At 35.3% G+C, this 20,870-nt stretch overlaps 2 protein-coding genes across 2 annotated transcripts; both read left to right on the plus strand.

Annotated features, from left to right (window-relative positions):
- Positions 1-1,272: 1,272 nt before the first annotated feature.
- On the plus strand, positions 1,273-8,727 carry LOC143696910 (MOB kinase activator 2). The gene is made up of 5 exons (XM_077193783.1): positions 1,273-1,682; positions 4,009-4,160; positions 4,713-4,809; positions 5,851-5,975; positions 6,067-8,727. Exons 1-5 carry the CDS (start codon positions 1,594-1,596, stop codon positions 6,297-6,299), a joined length of 696 nt encoding a protein of 231 aa, XP_077049898.1. The 5' UTR covers positions 1,273-1,593; the 3' UTR covers positions 6,300-8,727.
- A 2,555-nt stretch (positions 8,728-11,282) lies between these two features.
- Positions 11,283-20,303, plus strand: adm2b (adrenomedullin 2b). The gene is made up of 3 exons (XM_077194000.1): positions 11,283-11,601; positions 11,717-11,850; positions 17,711-20,303. The coding sequence occupies exons 2-3, from the start codon at positions 11,780-11,782 to the stop codon at positions 18,087-18,089; spliced, it is 450 nt and encodes a 149-aa protein (XP_077050115.1). The 5' UTR covers positions 11,283-11,601; positions 11,717-11,779; the 3' UTR covers positions 18,090-20,303.
- Positions 20,304-20,870: the final 567 nt, after the last annotated feature.

Below are 20,870 nucleotides of genomic sequence, written 5' to 3' on the forward strand. Positions count from 1 at the left end.
ATAGGATTTCATTTGTTAACATTGCTTAACTACATTAGTTGACATGAACTAACAATGAACAATATTTCTACAGTTATTATTCTTAGGTAATGTTAATATTAACATTTATTAATATTTTTAAGATCAAAAGTTGTATCTTTTAACATTAGTTATGCATTGTGAACTAATATGAACACTTTTATTAACTAGCATTAACAAATTAATATAATACTAATAGTTAGTTCATGTTTGTTAATACATTAACTAATGTTAACAAACACCTTACTGTAAAGTGTTACCAAAATTTGTTCACATACTTTCATATACTTTGGCAAGTCAAGGCAAATGTGTTCATTAAGCACATTTCATCCTGTTTTAGCATGTGAAACACTGAATAATAGTAATAATAATCATCACTTTTAATTTTACTAATTAATAATTATTATTATAATAATTATAACACAAATAATTTTTCAATAATTTAATCATCACTTAGAAAAAAACCTTTTTACAATAATTTAAGAATAAGGAATAATATTAGGGGGAACAATGCAGTATAATGTTTGTGATCACATGCATATAACAAAGTTATATTAAAGTGTTAAGAAGCATAGGTCCACTTTTTCACAGAAATTAATTGGTGCAAAACAATAACATCTGGATAGTATCCTGTAAAGTTGTGCATGATTTTTAAACATGTCTAGGCATTAAGTGCCTGATTAATACAAAATTAATTATAATTTTCTTTATTTATATATAATTTTTTGTTGTTGCAAATACATTGGTAACATCATACAATGTCATTTGTTAACATTAGTCAATGCATTAGCTAACATGAACTAACAATATATTTTTACAGCATTTTTAAAAAAATCTTTGTTATAGTTAATTGTTCATGTTGGTTCACAGTGAATTAACATGTACTAATATGTTTTAATAAAAGGTTTAAAAAATATATCATCTAAATGTTAGTTGAGACATTCACTAGGCATTAATAAATGTGGAAGTATTATGTATTGTTAAATGTAAACTAATTTTAATCAAATGAGAAGTTAGAAAAGTGTTACCTTTATATTTAATGTTGTGACGTTCCCATACGGTTTGTTCTGCCTTCTGTCATCATGAACCTAAAGAATGAAACCAAACAATAAAAAGTGCAAAGACTCGGAATGACACCAATCCTGCGTGAAGTGCACAGAAAGTGAAAGTTCCCCTGGAGGCACGAGGGGGTGGGGCCTCAGGTGAGAGGAGGCGGGGAAGCCTAGAGATGGGGGCGTGGCTTTGAGTGAGTGTGTGTATAGAGAGTAAATATTTTTCAGGACTGGTGGAACCTGTCCGTCTGCTTCACCGGAGACACAGTGAGACTCAGCCTGAAGTGTAGGACACACAAAGAACAGCAGAGAGAACACGAACACATTTACCAGCAAGAGAAACCAGACAGAAAGCTGGACTGAGCGACAGTCTTTGTGTAGACCTTGGGATTGGACAGACCAACATGCGCATCGGGAACTGCTGTGTTTGTTTATGTGACAGGTGCGTCAGTGTGTTTGTGTTTCAATGAGGTGTGTGTGTGTGTGTGTTTCTGAGGACATTTAATGGGTAAGCATCCTGGATATGGGGGGATGTCAGAGTTACAGTAGCTCTGATGAAGAGGATGTCAGCGCTCTGAAGGCAAACCACACCAGCCTCAGCCTGTTCAAAGTGTGAGTATACACTTTACTCCCTGTCTAGTGTGTGTGAGTATATACTTTACTCCCTGTCTTGTGTGTGTTTAGGTAAAGTAAGAAATGTACACATCAGACGAATGCCTGCTGAAGAGATAAGCACTAGCATTTCTTCAGGAAAAGAATGTGTGTGTGCGTATAAGTGTGTTTGTTCAGTAGTTTCAGCTGTGCAGCTTGTTGGAGAGGATCTCAAAGTCAAAGGAAACGTCCAAAAGCCCATGTGTTTATGTGTTAAAACACAGACCCCGTGCATAAGGGTTTATGGGTAAACATACCTGCTGTAGCCCGTGTATTTACATATTGTGTACCTGCGCATGAGTGCAACTGGGCGTTTGGGGGGAAAATGCATTGCTAATATCAACGCTGCCTAAAATCAACACTTTATCCTAAAGCATTAAATACATCAAATAGTCATGTACCATGGTACTGTAGGGGTAATACTGTGGTGTATTGATATGGTCATATGCTATTTTCATATACAATAGTACAGGTACACACTACTCCAAGATAAGGACATTACCACAGTACATGCCCAAAACCATGGTAGATATATGACCAATACAATGTCAATGTCAATTATTAGTTTAATGGTTTAAGTTGTTATAATAAATATGTCTATTTTTCGCAATCATCCGTGTCCTGTTCGCATTTGTCATGGCCGTTGAGCCGGGTTATGACACCATGTACTTGTTGATACTTTCTATTAGTATATGTAACAGCAAAATTAGAAATACATGACTCTTATATTTGTTAATATTTTAAATTTATGGGAAAAGGAAATGCTAAAAATAACTAACAATTTGTTGTTGTTTGTGAGTTTGAACTAATGCGCACCGAAGCTTAAAAGAACAGAACAATTCTGTAATATTTATAACAGCTATATGTACATTAAAACATGAAAACCGCAACAAACTTTCAACAAAACAATGTCAATTCTACTAAATCATTTAAAATGTAACTAATACTTTAACTGATAAAATATGAAAGCCAATATTAAGGAAATATGGGTATTTGAAGATTTTACTGTACAGTACAAGAGGTTATAAGACCTGTATTCTTTAGTTTACTAAAAATAAAAATAAAACATGCACAAATAAAGAAAAACAAAAAACTATAAGCCGAGTCGTTGATTTAAATAACTCAACAGGGTGTGATGAGATTTTTTTTTTTAAGTGCATGTTCTGTTTCCTAAAAAATAAATGCCACCTGCTTTGATATTCTGTTTCTAATAGCATTTTGGCCATTCATTTACACAACAACAGTGTTTTCGGGGCCTGAAAATGCAAACTTTTGAAAACAGGTTTCAAAGTGCAAGTTTTTGAAAACAACACAGTCATCGTCTCCATGTTAACTACAAAAACTCGAATTTGTGAAAACTGTGATATCATGTTCAGTTTATAGGCGTGTATTGTTTCTTTATAAAGTGATATCGCCAACTACTGGCCTGGCAGCATAATACAATGTTTTTAGTCGTTTTTCCACAGATCCGTGTGTGAACTGGGATCGTTTTGACAATGGTGTCATCTGTATGTGAAAAATGCAAAGGAAAAACATTTACGTAAATGTACCCAAAGAGTGGCATAAGTATCCAAATACTTTTTGGGGCCACCATATGGAAGATATTCCTCCCCACAGCTTGTGTTTTAATCCATCAGGGACAAGGCCACCATCCCAAACCTCCCACCACACACACTATCAGTTATTTCAAGGCTGAACTGGGAGGTCTGTTTTCTCTTTATGTACACACACTCTAGGTCAGCTTGCTCCCTCGGCCCAACGTGTGTGTGGTTTATCTCATTTGCATGAAGGAAAATTAGGGCTGTCTACAGGAAGCAGCACTCTTTCCAGTGTTAATATGCCGAGTGCTCACTAACAAGAACAAGCTAACACAAACCCCTTCAGTACATACAGCAATGGACCAGCCCCATTTGCACACATGGAAAACTAAACTAAACTAGATCCCTGTGTGTGTCCTTGTGTAACGTTCACACCGCGTTTTCACAAATTGTTCGCTATTTGCTCAGCAGAATAACTATTTAAACACAAATTAACTGGCAGACAAGCTCGCTGCAAAATAATTCTCAGCCAGGCACATAGCCATTCATAAATCAACACATTTCAAATGAGTAATGAATCAAATCAAATAAAAACATAAACATGCAAATTTACCATGAAACGAAAAGTGACCTTATTTGACCCTCCATTCCTAGTTATACTGTGCGCAAGTCATAAGTCATAACTTTATAAAAATGTAATAAATTCTCATTGAATATTCTGGTGTCTGTGTGTGTCTGTGTGTGTATAGAAAGAATAAGAGTCTGCATATAGTCCCGTCTGCTGAGGTCAAACCTTACCTGAAAGACCACTTCCTGTCCAGACGCATCACTGACATTGACCTTTTGACCCTCTCCGCCCTGCCGCACGGCCTAGACCAGCAGGAGTGGATAGCAACAAACAGTGAGTATTCAAAAAAAAAAATGAAATATTAAAGAAATCATTTATATTTTTATACCCCTTCAGTACATACAGAACTGTATATATATATATACACACACACACACACAATATATGATATACATAATTAAGACTCCGAGAGGTGAATGCCATTTACAGTTAAACAGTGATCACAAACATCTAAAAAATGATGACACACTCAAAAATCTGTGTGAGCAAATCAGGGCTTAAACAATACACTAGAGAGGGAAACATTTCAAATATTTCTTAACATATGTACAGTACAATGTTCAGTAATGCATTAGGAATGCTGGGAATGTGTTGGGCAAGGCTCACATAACTGCAATGGCTGGTCTATAGTTTAACTTATTCTGACCAGGAGCTTACCCACTTAAAAAGGACCATGTGATTAACATGTAAAATGACAAACCACAGCTTGCTTCTTTATGAGACCAAACAACATACATCAGATAGTTCAACAGTGATCTGTGGGTTTGCCAACTTCTTTTTTTGCTCTTTAAATGTGTGTTAACTCAATCTTACCATCTCTTTCAGCGGTGTCGTTTTTCCAGCACACTACACTGTTCTTCAGCGCTCTGTCTGATTATTGCTCAACGATAAAGTGTCCAGCCGCCAACAGCCCAGGAAACATGTGAGCAGAACACACACTTCATTTCAGCTAGTTGAAAGAGAGTCACATCTTGAATAAAGGATTAATTGAGACATACATATACCCTTACAAAATAATTTGCCATGATAACCATAGTTTATTAATGGTGCACAATACAAAATTACAATAGTAGCTCTGAAGTCACTGTGTTATTTTGGTGGAATATATACTGTAAAACAAAGGCAGTAGTTTTAAAAGATTTCACATTAAAATCAGTATTTTATAAAAAATGTAATGCCTTTTGTTATATACAAAAAAAAAGTTATAAAATACTGAAAGCAAGTAAGCAAATACTAAAAGAAGTCATTTTCTGACAGGACACAAAAAATTACAGGTGAAAAATTATATACATATATAAATTATATATAAAATATATATCATTATATAAAAACTATATATATATATATATATATATAGAGAGAGAGAGAGAGAGAGAGAGAGAGAGAGAGAGAGAGTGGATAATGTAATTAGTTTTGTTTTGAGCTCTTGTGCCTTGTTAACTTTATTTAATTTTTAATTTAATTTTTAATATATTTTTCTATAATAATTATATAATATAATATGATTATTGTTTATTTTTCGAAACAAATAAGGTGGAGGAAATGTGCAACACTGTTGTGGTTATTATCGCTGAAAAACTTCAATACGAGTCGTCAAGCGTGCAAGCACAGATATCAACACCCAATGGTGACAATCAACAAACATGATTTCAGATAAAATGGTATAAAAATATTAGATAACAAGTACTGTAGCTTAGTTATCACAAAACAAACAATGACAGCCAAAAAAAAAAAACACATCAGGAATGCAACTGTGTCGACAACACACTATACAGTTAATATTTAAATATTAAAGAGATTATTGTGATAACATAATTATAGTGATTCTTTTGTGAATCACAGTAAATAGTTACTTAATTATAAACTGCATAAATACTACTGTATTTTGTATAGTGCATGGTTACCATTGCAATTTTTGTAAGGGATCCTTCATAATGAGTTGTTTATGCCTGTGTGTTTCCAGCCTGTATGAATGGACGGATGAACAGGGGAAGAAACTGAAGTGTTCAGCTCCGGTCTACATCGATTACGCCATGTCCTACATCCAGGAGATACTCGCTGATGAACGCGTGTTTCCCACCAAGGCTGGTATGTAGAAAGTTTATAAAGTTTACAGAGAGCCTTAGCACCAATGAGCTGAAAATGACCTGTATGTGCGACTGTATATGTGTGTGTTTAGGTTCATCATTCCCCCCTGGATTCATCTTCTTGATTCAGAAGGTCTTTGTGATGCTCTTTCGTATGCTGGCTCACCTGTTCAGCACTCATTACCAGGACGCAATCGCAGAGGAGTTACACCCGCAGCTCAACACGCTCTTCACACACTTCATAACCTTCAGCCACACGTTCAGACTGCTGGAGCCCTCAGAGACGGCTCCAATCGATGAGATCATCGCCCTGCTCGCGCACTGAAACGCATGGAAAGTGACACGAAAGGACTCGTCATTAGACCTTGAATCACAAATGTGATGCTGCGTGGACCCAACGGACTGAAAGTCCTCATCAAATGCACTATTTTGGACAGTAATTAGTTAGATGAAGAATCCCTTCAATGTTTTGACACAGTAGAAACAGAATGTGTAAATCAACTTCAGCTCAGACTGAGCTCTGATTGAACAGTGCAGCTGATCCCACCTATGAGTGAATTTTTTTTTTCTGTGCCAACTGTGAACATGGGCAATTTTCTCTTGGCCAGTGGCCACATGGCCTTTCACCGAGATGCAATTTCTGGCAATCCGCACTGGGAGCTTTTAATTGCGCTTTGCAAATGATGGCCACATTCCCTCTAGATGTGTTTGTCAGTCACACAGACTGAAAAAGAAAAACAGAATGTTATTTTGAACTTTCTAGGCTACTCAAAGAATCCTGAAAAAATATTAAATATCACAACAAAAATATTAAGCAGCACGATAGCATTGCTGGCATTAATAGTAATTGACTATGTTTCTTAAGCATATTAGAATGATTTCTGAAGGATCATGTGACATTGAAGACTCGAGTAATGATGCTGAAAAATTCAACTTTGCATCACAGGAATAAGCTACATTTTTAAATATATTAAAACTGATTTTTAAAATTGTAATAATCTTTCACAATATTACCGTGTTAATGTACTTCTTTCAAAAAATCGTACTGACCCAAAACTTTTTAAAACGGTTTTGTTTCACGGACAAGGCTTAAGTCTAGAGACACATACTAAAAGGCATTGAGCCGTTTTAACACTTTAACACGTTTTGGTGATGCACACCAGTAATGTTTTTTTCTAAGGCCTTTATGTTTTTTGGTCCATAATGCTTTTGGGACGGCCATGATGAACACAATCAAATGCTTCATTATATCGAATATAACGAAAAGCGTAAACTGAGCGTAAACATTTGCTACTATTTCTTTAGCTCCGCCCACTCTGAAATCTCATGCAGTTAGCTAACGCCATGTATTTATTCATGCAGAAACCGTAATGGTGATACACAAACATGAATATTAATCTATTAATCTAAATATTAATATGACAGATTGGCTGCGCTGCATTTTCGCTTCCCTTAGTAGACATATCGACAGATGTCTGTTGAAGTCGCTGTAAACGCCCATCGTGTCTGTTAAGGACATGGCGTGAGAAAGCAGAACTAAAACGCCATGTTCTGCAGTAGACAGCATAACTAGGGGGTTTTTTTTATCACTTGGTTCTGAATCATTCACAAACCTCATGTCACGCATATCACCTCTGTTGTCTCATCAATTCAGCTTATAATTCTGACTTGAACAATTACTTGATTCACACAAAAATCTTCAAGAGAATGATACTGTGAAGAGAGTAACATACAGCCATAATATCCTGCTGTTGATTGTCTTACACGGATTCAGTGCGGGTTTCTTCTGAATAGCCTACTGCTGTTGAAACATGAGGATCATAGGGAAAACAGATATTTATCCTCTATCCTAAGCATTCATAAATGGTCAGCCCTGAGGATATCAGAACTATACACATGAATACACACACACAGTGGAGAGCTGGTCTGACTCGTTCCCAAGAGGAATTAGATCCCTTTACTCATACAAATATCACATTCAGCCATTGTCATGCATCAGTGTATTTATTACTTTGTATATTTTTTTTTACTACAAAAGGAACTACATATTGGGATAACAGTTACATATTTCTCAAAAACAAAATAGACTGCCCTATTATTCAATTTGCAAAATGTTTTAATCAGCAGCATGCTAGACTGTTGTCACATGATCTAGCCACGTTACATGTTTGCAATTCCAGTATGTGAATTAATATCAGCTATTTTGCATTTTCAATCCATGTTTGTCCAAAAATAAGTTCACTTTTGGAAGTTCATTTAAATAATGAGTACAACAAAAAAGTAAGGCATGTTGCATTGTGGGATTCTGCCCTTTGAAGTGCACTCTGATGTATACTGCACATTTATGCTAATGTAGAATGATATCCATGCATGTGTGTCTACTTTGTATAATATGTGACTTTAATCTGTTATTTGTGTATCAATAGTATGCTTTTTCAAACATTGACGGAACAACACATTCACTCTGCACTGTATAACAGGTTTGATTTGAAATACCATACTAGATAGTATGCCGTTACAAATTCAGCCTTTGTGTCAAAGCATTGAGTAAACATAAATGTGTTTCTCCAGCAGGGGACAGCAAACGAAATACTGTTTTTGCATAACACTAGAGTTATTGATTTAAAACACTCTCACACACCTACAGTATTTATTTAAAAGAGTCTACTCCAAAGGGCTGTTAACACTGCGCTGTGAAACCTTATGAAACAGTGTTTGGATAAGAATTTGAAATAAAGCCCTTTGACCATTAAGACTTCTCATAAATGCACAGATGTGATTGGTTGATTCTTCGTTCAGTGGGTACCTGCTGATGAGCCGAGATTGGAGGAGTGAACGGGTGTGTAGTACAGTAATGTACAGTAGCTGTGTCTGATCACTAGCCTGCAGTGTGAGAGGCTGAAATGACTAAGTGCTTTACTGGACTGAGTTGTAGCCAAAAGTGATGTCCGGAGTGAATATTTGTTTATAATGACCCTGCAAGTTCCATTCCATCAAAAAATGTTTGATTTTAAATATGGGGGAAGACCAAAACACTAAACTTGTAACTACAGCTACTGTACAGGTTTTATTTTACTATGCAAGAAAGCATATAGAACAATAAACTTAGAGGGAAAAGCATACATTGACTACAACATCAGTTATTAATATTTCCTTTGTTCTCTCTTGTTTTTGCATGTTCATTCAATTTTTTGGGACAGTCTGGCCTAAACTGATGTCTGCACAATTTTCATGTTTCATTGTGTTGTCACAAATAAAACAATTGACCCCAAGTGAAACTTTCAATAATATTTGAATAAAGGGTGAAGATGTCAATTTTCCTCGGCCAGACCACTTTTAGCCACTACTGTATGTATCATGTGCACATTTAAAATGGTGCTGAATCAGAGGTAATAATGCGGCAATAATTTTTTTAAATAAAAAAAAATCACAATTATATAACACAATTACGCAGTGACAATTTCCAGATACTGTGTTACTCATTTTAATGAATTAAACTGAACAAGAGGCAAAAACCCCATTACTTGTCTTTACTCAGTGCTGTAGAAAGGGGTCAAAACTGAATTTGTGTCTGCTTTAAAAAAATAAAAAAATCATATTTGGGGTGAAAATAGGAAAACTATCACTGAGACCGATAAGAGATGAATTAAGCTCTCACCTAAATTTAATATGGCACAATATACCGGTTGAATTCTACAATATGCTTTTAATAGGATTATAATAATATTGTGATGAGTTTCTTATAACAGTGGATGATAGTGCAATGAATAATGAAGAGAAGAGGGACACTTGGACAAACACACAAATATACACTTACACACAAGCAGACGGCTCTGTCTGAGCGAACTGAGGCATGAATGCAAACGTATCCGGTTGCTGTCTGACCCATGACGCAAAACAACACACACACACACGCACGCACGCACGCACACACACACAGTCCGAGGGCTAGTGGTAAAAGTGTATGGTTTGTTTGTACTGAAAATAAAAGCCACAATAGTAACAATTAATAATGCAAAAAAATAAAAAAATATATAAAAGATGAATTATATTTCTTCTGTGAATCAAAAAGGCAAATGGTCTATTTACATTAAGCTGATAAAAGTAACTTTTCCAAATAATGAGACACTCAAAGTTTATAACATCATTTACGAGACTGAGGTGTAAAAAACATCCTAAGCTCTTAAACACACAGTGTGCCTCTTAACACACTGGCACACAAACAAACCTGACCTTTATAACACTGCATTATAAAAAATAATGCAAAAAAAAAAAGAAAGTTAGTGCTGCTATACAATATAGACAATGGTATTGATTTTAAAATCACACTAAGGTCAAGGTTCAACTATAAAATGACCTTAAACAACAAATCGACAACAAAGACCACAAAACACACTAGCATCAGCAACTCTCACGGAGTCTCAGACTGACTCTCATTAACATTAACCGAACTGTTGTTAATGCTCTCTAAAATCCTCTTTAAAAGGGCACAGGACACAGTGAGCTCGATTAAACCAAACACGCACTTCTTAGTGGCTCATTTTAAAGGTCAGAGATAATATGTCACACCTGACAGCACAATTATATTTTTATATCATGACACAGTATAAAGGCACAGTATGAAAACAACACTTCCCTCAAGAAGTGTTAAAGAGCCTTATGTTCCTATAATATAATTTACTTTTTGAAAAAAGACCAGAGGGTAATTTAAAACAGATTTTAAAAGTCAAATCCTTCCAAAAATAAATAAATAAATAAATAACTAAATAAATAAATAAATATATATATATATCCTCCCAAACGCCAGCTAATAAATAAATAATTATCAAATATATATTTAATACATATTTATTTATTTTAGTAATGTATTTCTAGTAGGCCTACTTATTAAATATTGCACTGTTTTATGCATTAAAAATATGGCAAATTATACAAAAAATACATTTGATCGTATACTATATATTAAATTATAATATATTATACTTGTTATTTCATACAACCTTAATTTATTAATGTAAGTCATATATTTATAAACCATTTAGATACATTTTATTCAGTATTTTATTCTTCAACAAGCTCCCCAGTTTTAAGATTAAATAAATATCAAGAAAAGTAACTCTGTTAAAAAAACTAGTAGCCTAATATAAATATTAAAAGCTATTATAGTCTTATATGTACATGCGTTTTAAATGAGAAAAAAACAATAGGCTACACACACTTTATCAATACCGTTATTCTACATATTAAACCGTATTAGCATATTGGCCACACCCACAGTTATTTTGGTATGACAGAAATCACACTGAAGGATGTGCTCTTTAAAAACACGACAAACAGAAATATTTATAGAAAACACAGTTAATTTCAGTGATGCGAAATGAACTGGTGACTCTAAGGAGGATATTAAATCATAATAATAATAATAATGTTATGTGGAGTTTCAGTTATCCACGTCTCCTCCCTCACAGTATTTAAGAATCTGCTCCATCCATGAGCCAGTACTGAGAGTTTCTCCAGACACATAAATCAAAGTCCTTCACTCACAGGACGCGATCCCAACAGTCTCACACACCGCGTGATCACGGGAAACAAACGGGATACCTCCCCATATTAATGTGTCTATTAAAGTAGGGAGTTAATAAGCTTCTTCCCTGTTTAAATGTAACTTTTCTAGATAATTTTACTGATCTGACGAACTTTGTAAGAACCCTAAATGACTGTCTCGTCTGTTCTCCTCCACAGGCAGCAGTCCGCGTCTCTGTAAGAGCTGAGGAACCTCATCGAGTCGGACAACACACTGCTATCATGAAAACACTGCTGCTCGTGTGTGTGTTTCTGCTGCCTCTGCAAACACTCGCGCTGCCGCTTCGCAACAGGTGAGAGACGCGCGGGACACCGGCGCCGCCCGGTCACCCGTGATGATGCCATCATCAATACACCATGCTGTTAATATTATAGTCCATTTCCTGGATGTTTAATATCATGATTAAGGAAGGTTTAATATCCAAAGTTAAGAAAGCTTCGTTTAGTGAACGTGCGCGCAATATTTTTAAATAATGTAATCTTTAATAAAACACAATTGTTCATGTAAGTTCAGAGTGCATGAACTAAGGTTAACAGACACAACTTTTGATTTTAAAAATGTATTAGTTAATGTTGAAATGAACTTATTAGATAAATTAGATACATAAATGCTGTAGGTGTATTGTTCATTGGTTCACATTAACTAGTGTTATCAAAATAAACTTTACTCTTACTGTAATCTTATTGCCTATAAATAGAAAATGTAGACATTGCATAGATTGCTACAGTAAACTGTGTATATAAGATAACTTTAGCAATCTATGTAATGTCATGGCAAGCCATTTTAACATTCATAATCTAGCATATTTATTATATTTAATTGCTTGCTTTATTTTTTCCCTTCAATTTCACTACTACTAAAAGAAATTCTAGAAAACAACTTGTAACTAGTTGCCCTATTAAAAACATGTTTTGTACAATTGTCATAGATACTGGTGTCTCATAAAAAAAGCTGACTACATAATATTACAGTGTATAATAGTTTCATGATTTGTTATCGCAACATTTTTCTTTGAACAAATCAACTTAGATAATGTGGTTCAGATAACAACATTTTTATACAATAAAGGAGATTGGTTTAATAAATACCAACTCAAAATATGATGAGTTCATTGACATTAAAAATTTACTAAGTTAAACAATTATATTTTACAGTGTTATACAGTTGCTATTGAGATCGTGACTAATACATTTGGTAGTTAAAAGTATATAATGAATAAGAAAATTTTTTAAATAGTCACATTTAGTATCTAAAGAATTGGTACTAAAGAAATTGTTAGTTTTAAAGAATGGATGTTAAAATGGCTTGCCACATGCGTGTGAGTGTGTGTGTGTGTGTGTGTGGACGGGTGTGACCTGTAGTTCTCTATGAGATAGTATGTGTCACTTGACTGTCTACATTTGGCACAGAGAGCTTAAGAGAGACGTGCCACCTGTAACGTAGTTTCTCAGATTTCCCCATCGTGACCGCTTGGATATGGATGGGGTTATTCCTAACTCTGATTTGCAGCATGAAAGATCCTTCAACACAATCCACATACCTCCTAAAGTGTTGCATTAAATTGCATTACTTCTAAATTGTTAAAAAATCAAGTGGCATTAATTTTAAAGAGCACACTTTCCCAAAAAAAAAAAAAAAAAAAAAATTCACAAAATAGTGTTTGTTAGGTTTTAAACGATAAAACAACAGACATAATAATAGAAATTCTGCAAATATGACACGCAGAGTATTTGGACACTAACAAAAAAAACAAAACAAAACAAAAAGTCAGAGGAACTGCCTTCATACATCCACTAAAAAGCACTCCAACACAGTTACTTAAAAGTATTAGCTAAAATGTTTAAATTAAAAAAAGCTCTACCATATTTGTTAACAGGTGTTACTTGGTTTTATATTTTAATGGTGTCACTTAGTTTGCAAGTACTTTTTGGGGGCCACTTCACCTATTGGTTTGGGTTTTGAAATTGTAATTATGCCACAGGTGAAAGTGATCTCAAAGCCTGATTGAACACAGTCTCAGTGGCGCCCCCTCCTGGTGGGATGAGGCAGTTTACTCCAGTGTGGCCTTCAAAAGTGAAACAAGCTTACAGAATAAATGTGAACACGCAGTGTGCCTAATGTGAGAAAAGGTCATACAGACCGTGTGGCGTCACAAACAAACAGTGATTTAAGACTTTAATGTTCAACTGGAAATTAAATCCCCTTTTAGTCACACACTCACACAAGGGCATAATGAATTTACGTAAGGTGGGTTTAAGCAGTTTTCCCCAAATTAGCCCCTCTGGCTCTGTTTTTAAAAATGTGCCTCTCAGCGAGTGGATTGCGACATCATTCTTAACAGTGTGTTAGATTAAGATGGATATTTGTGCATGATAACATCACTCGCAGGCCCCATGCGGGGCACTAACGTGGGAACGCTTCTCGATCTCTTTCTCTCTCAACCTAAAACTTTCAGACTTCCTCCTCTTAGTCTTCCACAAAGCAGAATAAAACCCCACAATACGTCTCCTCTTCTTCCTCTGTCTCTCTTCTATAATCCAAGAGACACTTCACCCAGCTGTCTTCCATTTTCACAGACCCGTGTGTGTGTGTGTGTGTGTGTGTGTGTGTGTGTGTAATTTAGCACCTGAGACTGAAGTGTATGAATGGAGCAGTGAAACAGTAGGACTTTAGCTTTGGGCAGAGGCTTAGAAGGGCTTATGCTGGGACAGGGTGATTGAGTAACGGTGCTGGGTTGCTGCTCTCTGGACCGATTTCAATTGACCAAAGATCTTTATGATGCGGCAGAGGATTTTCTTATCTAATCATGGGCAACTGCAAGAAAGGATGTTAAACAAATTAAGATAAGCCGATTTCATACCGATAATGCAAAGTAAACTAATTACTAATTGAATAAAAATGAATTGAAACGTGAATAATGCTTAACTGTGCAAAAGTTGCCACCAGCAGGGCTGTGCGTCATTCAGTATGTAATTGAGAATGTCTTTGAATTCCTAAATTTGAATTAATTTCGAAGTTTGAAATTGAATTTTCAAATTTAAAAAGGAGTTTTGGAAAGAACTAAAAGAAATAAAATTAACACACAGATAGAGAGAGAAGGACAGACATACATTGATAGACAGACATACAGAACGATAGATAGCTGGACACTCAATTACAGACAGACAGATAGAACAACAGACAGATAGAATTATAGACAGACAAAGATAGAATAACTGATAGATAGCTAGACAGATAGAATAATAGACAGACAGAGAGAGAGCGAGAGAGAGAGAGAGAGAGAGAGAGAGAGAGAGAGAGAGAGAGAGAGAGAGAGAGAGAGAGAGAAAGAGAGAGAACATGATAGACGACAGACATAGAATGACAGGAATGTAGAACTGAATTTTCAAATTTAAAAAGTAGATTTAAAAAGAACTCCAATTCAATAAAAAAAAATCCGATAGACTGGTCGAGAGAGACAGACAGACAGAATGATTGACAGAACGACAGACATACAGAACAATAGATAGCTGGACAGACAGAGAGACAGATAGATAGAACAACAGAAAGAATTATAGAAGGACTGATAAAACAACAGAAATATAGAATGAACACACCAGCTATTGTCCGCTGTCTGCAGTAGCGCTCATGCAGTAGAAGAGGATTTAAATCTAGCAATAAATGATCTATTTCCCAATTAATACAATTACACTTAACCCAAGTTTAGCTAGTCAGCATCTTCCCATTAGCCCCTGCTGGTAGATATTATAACTACACCATCTGGCACCTAAAATATTCTTTTAACATTGACAAAATGAGCTCTGTATTCTAACAGGGAGCAACACATAAATTGCTAGTATTTAATTAGTATTACACTACCGTTAAAAATATTGGGTTCAGCAAGTACCATTTTTTTATGCTTTTGGCAGAAATCTTTTATTTATAATTAAATTGTAATTTATTTCTGTGATGCAAAGCTGAATTTTCAGCATCTTTACTCCAGTCTTCAGTGTCACATGATCCTTCAGAAATCATTCTAAAATGCTGGTTTGCTAATCAAAAAACATTTATTATTATTAGCAATGTTGTATAGAAGCTTGTTTCCACCACAGAATAAAAAATAAAAAAAGGTTATTGCGATTTTCTCTCAATTCTGACTTTTTTCTTTCACAAATTGCGAGTTTACATCTGTTTACGTGTGTAATAAAGTGAGAATTGCATGATATAAAGTCACAATTTTGTGTTATGAAGACGCAAATTTGAGTTTATATCACACAATTCTGAAATAAAGTCAGAAATGGGAGACATACTCAAAATTGCAAGTTTATATCTCGCAATTCTGACTTTATTTCAGTGAAAAAGTCGCAATTATATTTAAAAAAAAAATGATTCTGTGGCAGAAACAAGCTTACATAATGTTGAAAACAGTTGTGCTGCATAATAGTATTGTAGAAACCTTGATACACAACCTTGTTGAATAAAACTATAAAACTATTAATTTCTTTAAGTAATTTATTAGTGTACAGAAATCTAACAGGTATAGTATTATAGACCTCAAACCAAGAGCTAAACGCTCCTTATGACCGGAAATTGCTGAGAGTCACGGTGGTCAAAACAAGCGAATTTGTACATGTGTGTTATATTACTGCCAGTCAAGACTAATCCTGTTCATAAACATTCTGATAAGGGTAAGAGTAAAGCATTGCCCTATATCCCCCATTAATGCACAACATAAACTGACTCACAGCCTATAACACCAAGTGAAAATTACACATACATAAAGATACTCAGGTTCCATGCTTATTACTAAGGTTAAAAAAATAATCTAAAAGGATATATATATATATATATATATATATATATATATATATATCATACAATCATTCAGGAAAACTGCATCAAACATTTCCTAAAAAGGAAACATCTGCAAGTTTGGCAGGCATGTAAAACTGGGTGGCATGAAGGGTATTGGTGCCAGTTTATTTATGAGCAAGAAAATCAAAGCACAAGTCAAAGGTGACTGCACTTTTCAGAGAACTTGTACATCTAAATGAAATCATTTGGCCCTGTTCTATCCAGATCATGTGAACAGTATAACAGCTGCTATTTGGGTTTTACAATTCACAGGAACACTTAAGGAAGAGTAATACAAATTATATTGATCTCTTAACTTATCAAAGCAGCCATCTCAAGACTTATATTAGTTATGTGACAGTTAAAGAAAGAAGTAATCCATTCTTAAAGACCTGACTTTCCAAACAATGGAAAACATTGTGGTTCTGAGATGCTTTCAAAACATTGGTTCGTTTGAACGACCCGAAATGCGAGCGTCTGGCTCAACCAATACCAACGGGATTACCTGTCTGGCTGAACAATGGAAAATTTCATTTCAAGAAAAAAAAATAGGTTACACTTTATTTTAATAAAGGTAAAGTACAGTAGTTACATTGTCCTTACATTAGTAGTAACATTAACTAACTACATGTACTTAGGCCTACTATAGAGTTATTATTAGGGTTTGGTTTAAGGTTGGTTACTTGTAATTATGTATCATTTACTGTTATTACTTTAGTAAGTGAATGTAGTAACGTGTAACTATGTCACTTTAAAATAAAGTGTTACCAAAAATGTAGGCTACTAATGACACATAGAGGATAAACTTCACCTTGAAGAACTAAATCTCATTTAGAAATAAAATAAGAAAATGAATAGCAAATATAGTGCCCAAAATTCCATCATGACAGTGCATACAATCATGTGGAACGATCCTCAGTCTATTAATTTTTAACCCCTCCTTCTCGTTTCTCAGATTTTACTGATATTAAAAAAAAAAAAATTAAAAAAAAAACCTGAATGCTCTGAATGTCTGCTGTGAGCCAGACAGAAGACAGTAGAGTAAGAGTAGCACACGAAAGAGTGTGTGTCCTAGAGTGAGGGAATATTAGTACATGCCACACATAACTTGGACTACAGCCAGAGAAACACTCGATTAATAACAGGCTTCAAACACTCCACCTAAAATGGTCTTAATGCTGCCAAGCCTCGAATTTAGTGATGCTCAAACTACGACAACTTCAATGTGAATGTCTGAATGATGCATTTAAATAGATTTGGTCAGTGCATGCATGTGCTCCACTGGTGGTCAACCAAATTATTTCTCTTTCTCCCACCAGATTGAGTTTTCCAAGTAAGCCTGGGAAGCTTCCAGAATCAGGAGGTGGTATCGCCAAGGAAACCATCACTATTCCTTCAATAGCTTCAATTGCCGGGGCAAGAGAGCGCCGTGCGGTCTGGAGGGCCCTCCTGCATAAAGGACCCCCGTCGAGACAGACACTGGCCAATCAAAACAGCAGCGCTCAGGGACATTTCCGGGAGCGTCGACATGTCTTCAGAGGGTCACGCGGTCGCCAGCAGGGTCAGCTGATGCGTGTGGGATGCGTTCTCGGCACTTGCCAGGTACAGAACCTCAGCCACCGTCTCTACCAGCTGAACAGTCAAAGCGGACGGCAAGAGTCGCCAATCAATCCCAGAAGTCCACATAGTTATGGATAAGACTATGACTGACCACACACTAAAAACCATTCCAAAAATGTGAAAACAGAAGCAAACAGACACCAGCGGGCAACAAACTCAACAACTGGAGTAATCAGTTTAAGGTGGTCCTGTCATGAGAATTCAAATTCTCTTGAGCTCTTGAAATAAAACAGTTCAATGCACCATGTAGTTTCAGAACTCAAAACTTCTTCCCAAAAAGAAAGCATGTATTGAAACTGAGCCGCAAAAATAACTCGTTCTAAACTTCTGAAACTCTCATGTCATCTAGATGAAAACATTAACATACGGTATGATTACCAACATTTACATGCAAACGTCTATGTAATGTTCAGAAACTTGGCCTGGGCATTCATAAGGAGTAATAAGGGGATGTAAGAAACTACATCATTACTACTCCTAAAAACCAGAAGAACTAACGATAAGTGTAAAATGAGGGAAAGTTTGACAAGCCTTACGCTGTTCATGACTGGGTATAACACCTGCTGCTCTGCAAATACATCTGAAGGATCTCAAGAAAAGAGTGACTTTTTTTTTTTTTTAACAATGTCCTTGATCATTTCAGTCTTAATTGAACAGTTTGAGTGCCACATTTCAGCACAGATTGTTTAGTGAATCTCATTAATGTCTTAAAGTAGTGCAACTTTGTAAAGAGGCCGTTTCTGAAGGAGCAGCCAACAGAAAACACACATAAAAACCTGGTGGACCTCAGGGAACAGAATACTGTTGCATTCTTTCGTTAAGAGAAAGTCTTAATATTTGCCGCTAAGTTATTTCCCACTTTTATAATTGATGCCCTCCTGTAATGAAGCGACTTGCACCTTCATTGTCTTTACAGTAATCCCACACTGTATGAGAAGATTGTCATCTCTTTCTCTGTCCCTCAGACCTGAGACAAAACGCCCTTGACTGAGCCGACTAAAGCCGAACAGAGCTTAAACGTGAGCTTCTTAAGAGAAAACATCCCGTATTTGAGCACTTAATCTATGTTTAAATATCTTTGGGTTTCACTGCATTGGATAAAATATCAAACCAAGTGGCATTTATTTAAAAGACAGCACAAGCACAAAATAGACAGTTAGGTTTTAAATGATTGTTTAGTCACCCTAATGCCCAAAGCTGATCACCTATGTGACATGTAACGGTCGATGATTATTGGTCATGTCACAGTGATAATCTTGACGTGTTGCATCTAAAGGCCTCATATTTGAATGGACACGGACAGCAAAGGGCTAGTTTCTCAGTGAATAACTTACTTCAAGCTGTTTAAATGCAATTAAAAAATAAATTAAAAGAGCCATACAAGTAGGTTAAAATAATTTCAAAAATACCTCAGAAATTGCAGTTAGTTCTGAGAAAAGCTCAGAATTTGCTTGCAATAACCATTCGGTATGATATTTTATCAACTTATACGATGAAATTCAAAAGATTTTAATGCCAGTAGAGTCACCAAAGGCAAAAATAGTAACCGTTTTTGTACGGGTTTCCGGAACAATCCTCCCATCAGCCATTAGTTGGACATACAGAACCAAACTCACACCATTGGTTGAGTCAATGTCAACATGTTGGGCTGCTCAAACCAACAGAGTAATGCTACAAGCGTCACAGACCCACACTGTTTACACTCTTCGGGGAAATAAAACTCTTACTTATAGCCGTCTCTGCACTAGGACTTGAGAAAGTATTTTCACTTCGAAAAATTACACATAGCTGCTTTAAGTGTGCGCATACCTTTTGGGATCACTGTATATTCCCATTTAAACTTTTAAAACGTCAAATCTTCATCCATAAAGCTCTCAATCTTTCAATATCGTCTGCTCACGTATGTTGCACTTGCCAGTCTCAAAGCATAAAATCACAAATAAAACATGGATGACAACTTTAAACAACACGCTCTGAGCAAACAAGAGTGCACACACATACACACACCATCAGTTTGTGAGTGCGTCAGGGGTGGAATGTTTGCGATCCTCATGTTCACATTTAGGTCAAATGCTACTATTAAACAAAGCACTTTAAAAGCAACATGATCGATCACCTTCTTTAATGCCATTGACTTGAATGGATGAGATGCTATTTAATTCTAAGTTAACATAAGCTTTTGAGGTGTAAATATATTTTACAAGAGTATAATGATTGAATGTTTGTAGTTGTGAGTCACTGTGCTGTATTTTAATACGATTTAGCTGTGTCAATAAACAAAACAAATGCAAATGCTTGTCGTTTCGTTTGTTAAAATCATGTGGGCAGCTGTAATAGAATGCAAACACAGACGCACAGATCATTCTACTGTGACCTTCAGCGTCAGAGTGACATAAGTGGGAAATGTTCGGGGTCATATTTTTTAATGTTTATGAAAGAAGTCTCTTATCCTCACCAAGGCTGCATTTATTTGATCAGAAATATAGTAAAATACAGTTAAACAGCAATATTTTTACATTTTAAAATAACTCTATTTGGATATATTTAAAAAAAGTAATTTATTCATGTGATGGCAAAGCTGATTTAACAGTCATTACTCCAGTCTTCAGTGTCACATGATCCTTCAGAAATCATTTTAATATGCTGATTTGCTTCTCAAGAAACATTTCTCATTATTATCAATGTTGAAAACCTTAATTTGTGGAAACTGATACTATTTTCAGGAATCTTTGATGAATAAAAAAGTAACAAAAACTGCTTAATTGAATGAAAATCTTTTGTAACATTATAAATGACTTTTGATCAATTTAATGCATCCTTGCTGAATAAAATAATTAATTAGCAAGTTATTTGGATATT

This window comes from Siphateles boraxobius, unplaced genomic scaffold, assembly GCF_051911475.1.
Source record: "Siphateles boraxobius isolate OS27281-9 unplaced genomic scaffold, OSU_SipBor_1 31, whole genome shotgun sequence".
NCBI lineage: Eukaryota > Metazoa > Chordata > Actinopteri > Cypriniformes > Leuciscidae > Siphateles > Siphateles boraxobius.

Bases quoted from the DNA above. Each gene is read 5' to 3' on its own strand.
- LOC143696910 (XM_077193783.1), top strand. From the start codon at position 1,594: ATGGGGGGATGTCAGAGTTACAGTAGCTCTGATGAAGAGGATGTCAGC. The intron at 1,683-4,008 runs GTGAGTATACAC...GTGTGTGTATAG, and splicing joins AGCCTCAGCCTGTTCAAAGT to AAAGAATAAGAGTCTGCATA. The intron at 5,976-6,066 runs GTATGTAGAAAG...GTGTGTGTTTAG, and splicing joins CGTGTTTCCCACCAAGGCTG to GTTCATCATTCCCCCCTGGA.
- adm2b (XM_077194000.1), top strand. From the start codon at position 11,780: ATGAAAACACTGCTGCTCGTGTGTGTGTTTCTGCTGCCTCTGCAAACA. The intron at 11,851-17,710 runs GTGAGAGACGCG...TTCTCCCACCAG, and splicing joins GCGCTGCCGCTTCGCAACAG to ATTGAGTTTTCCAAGTAAGC.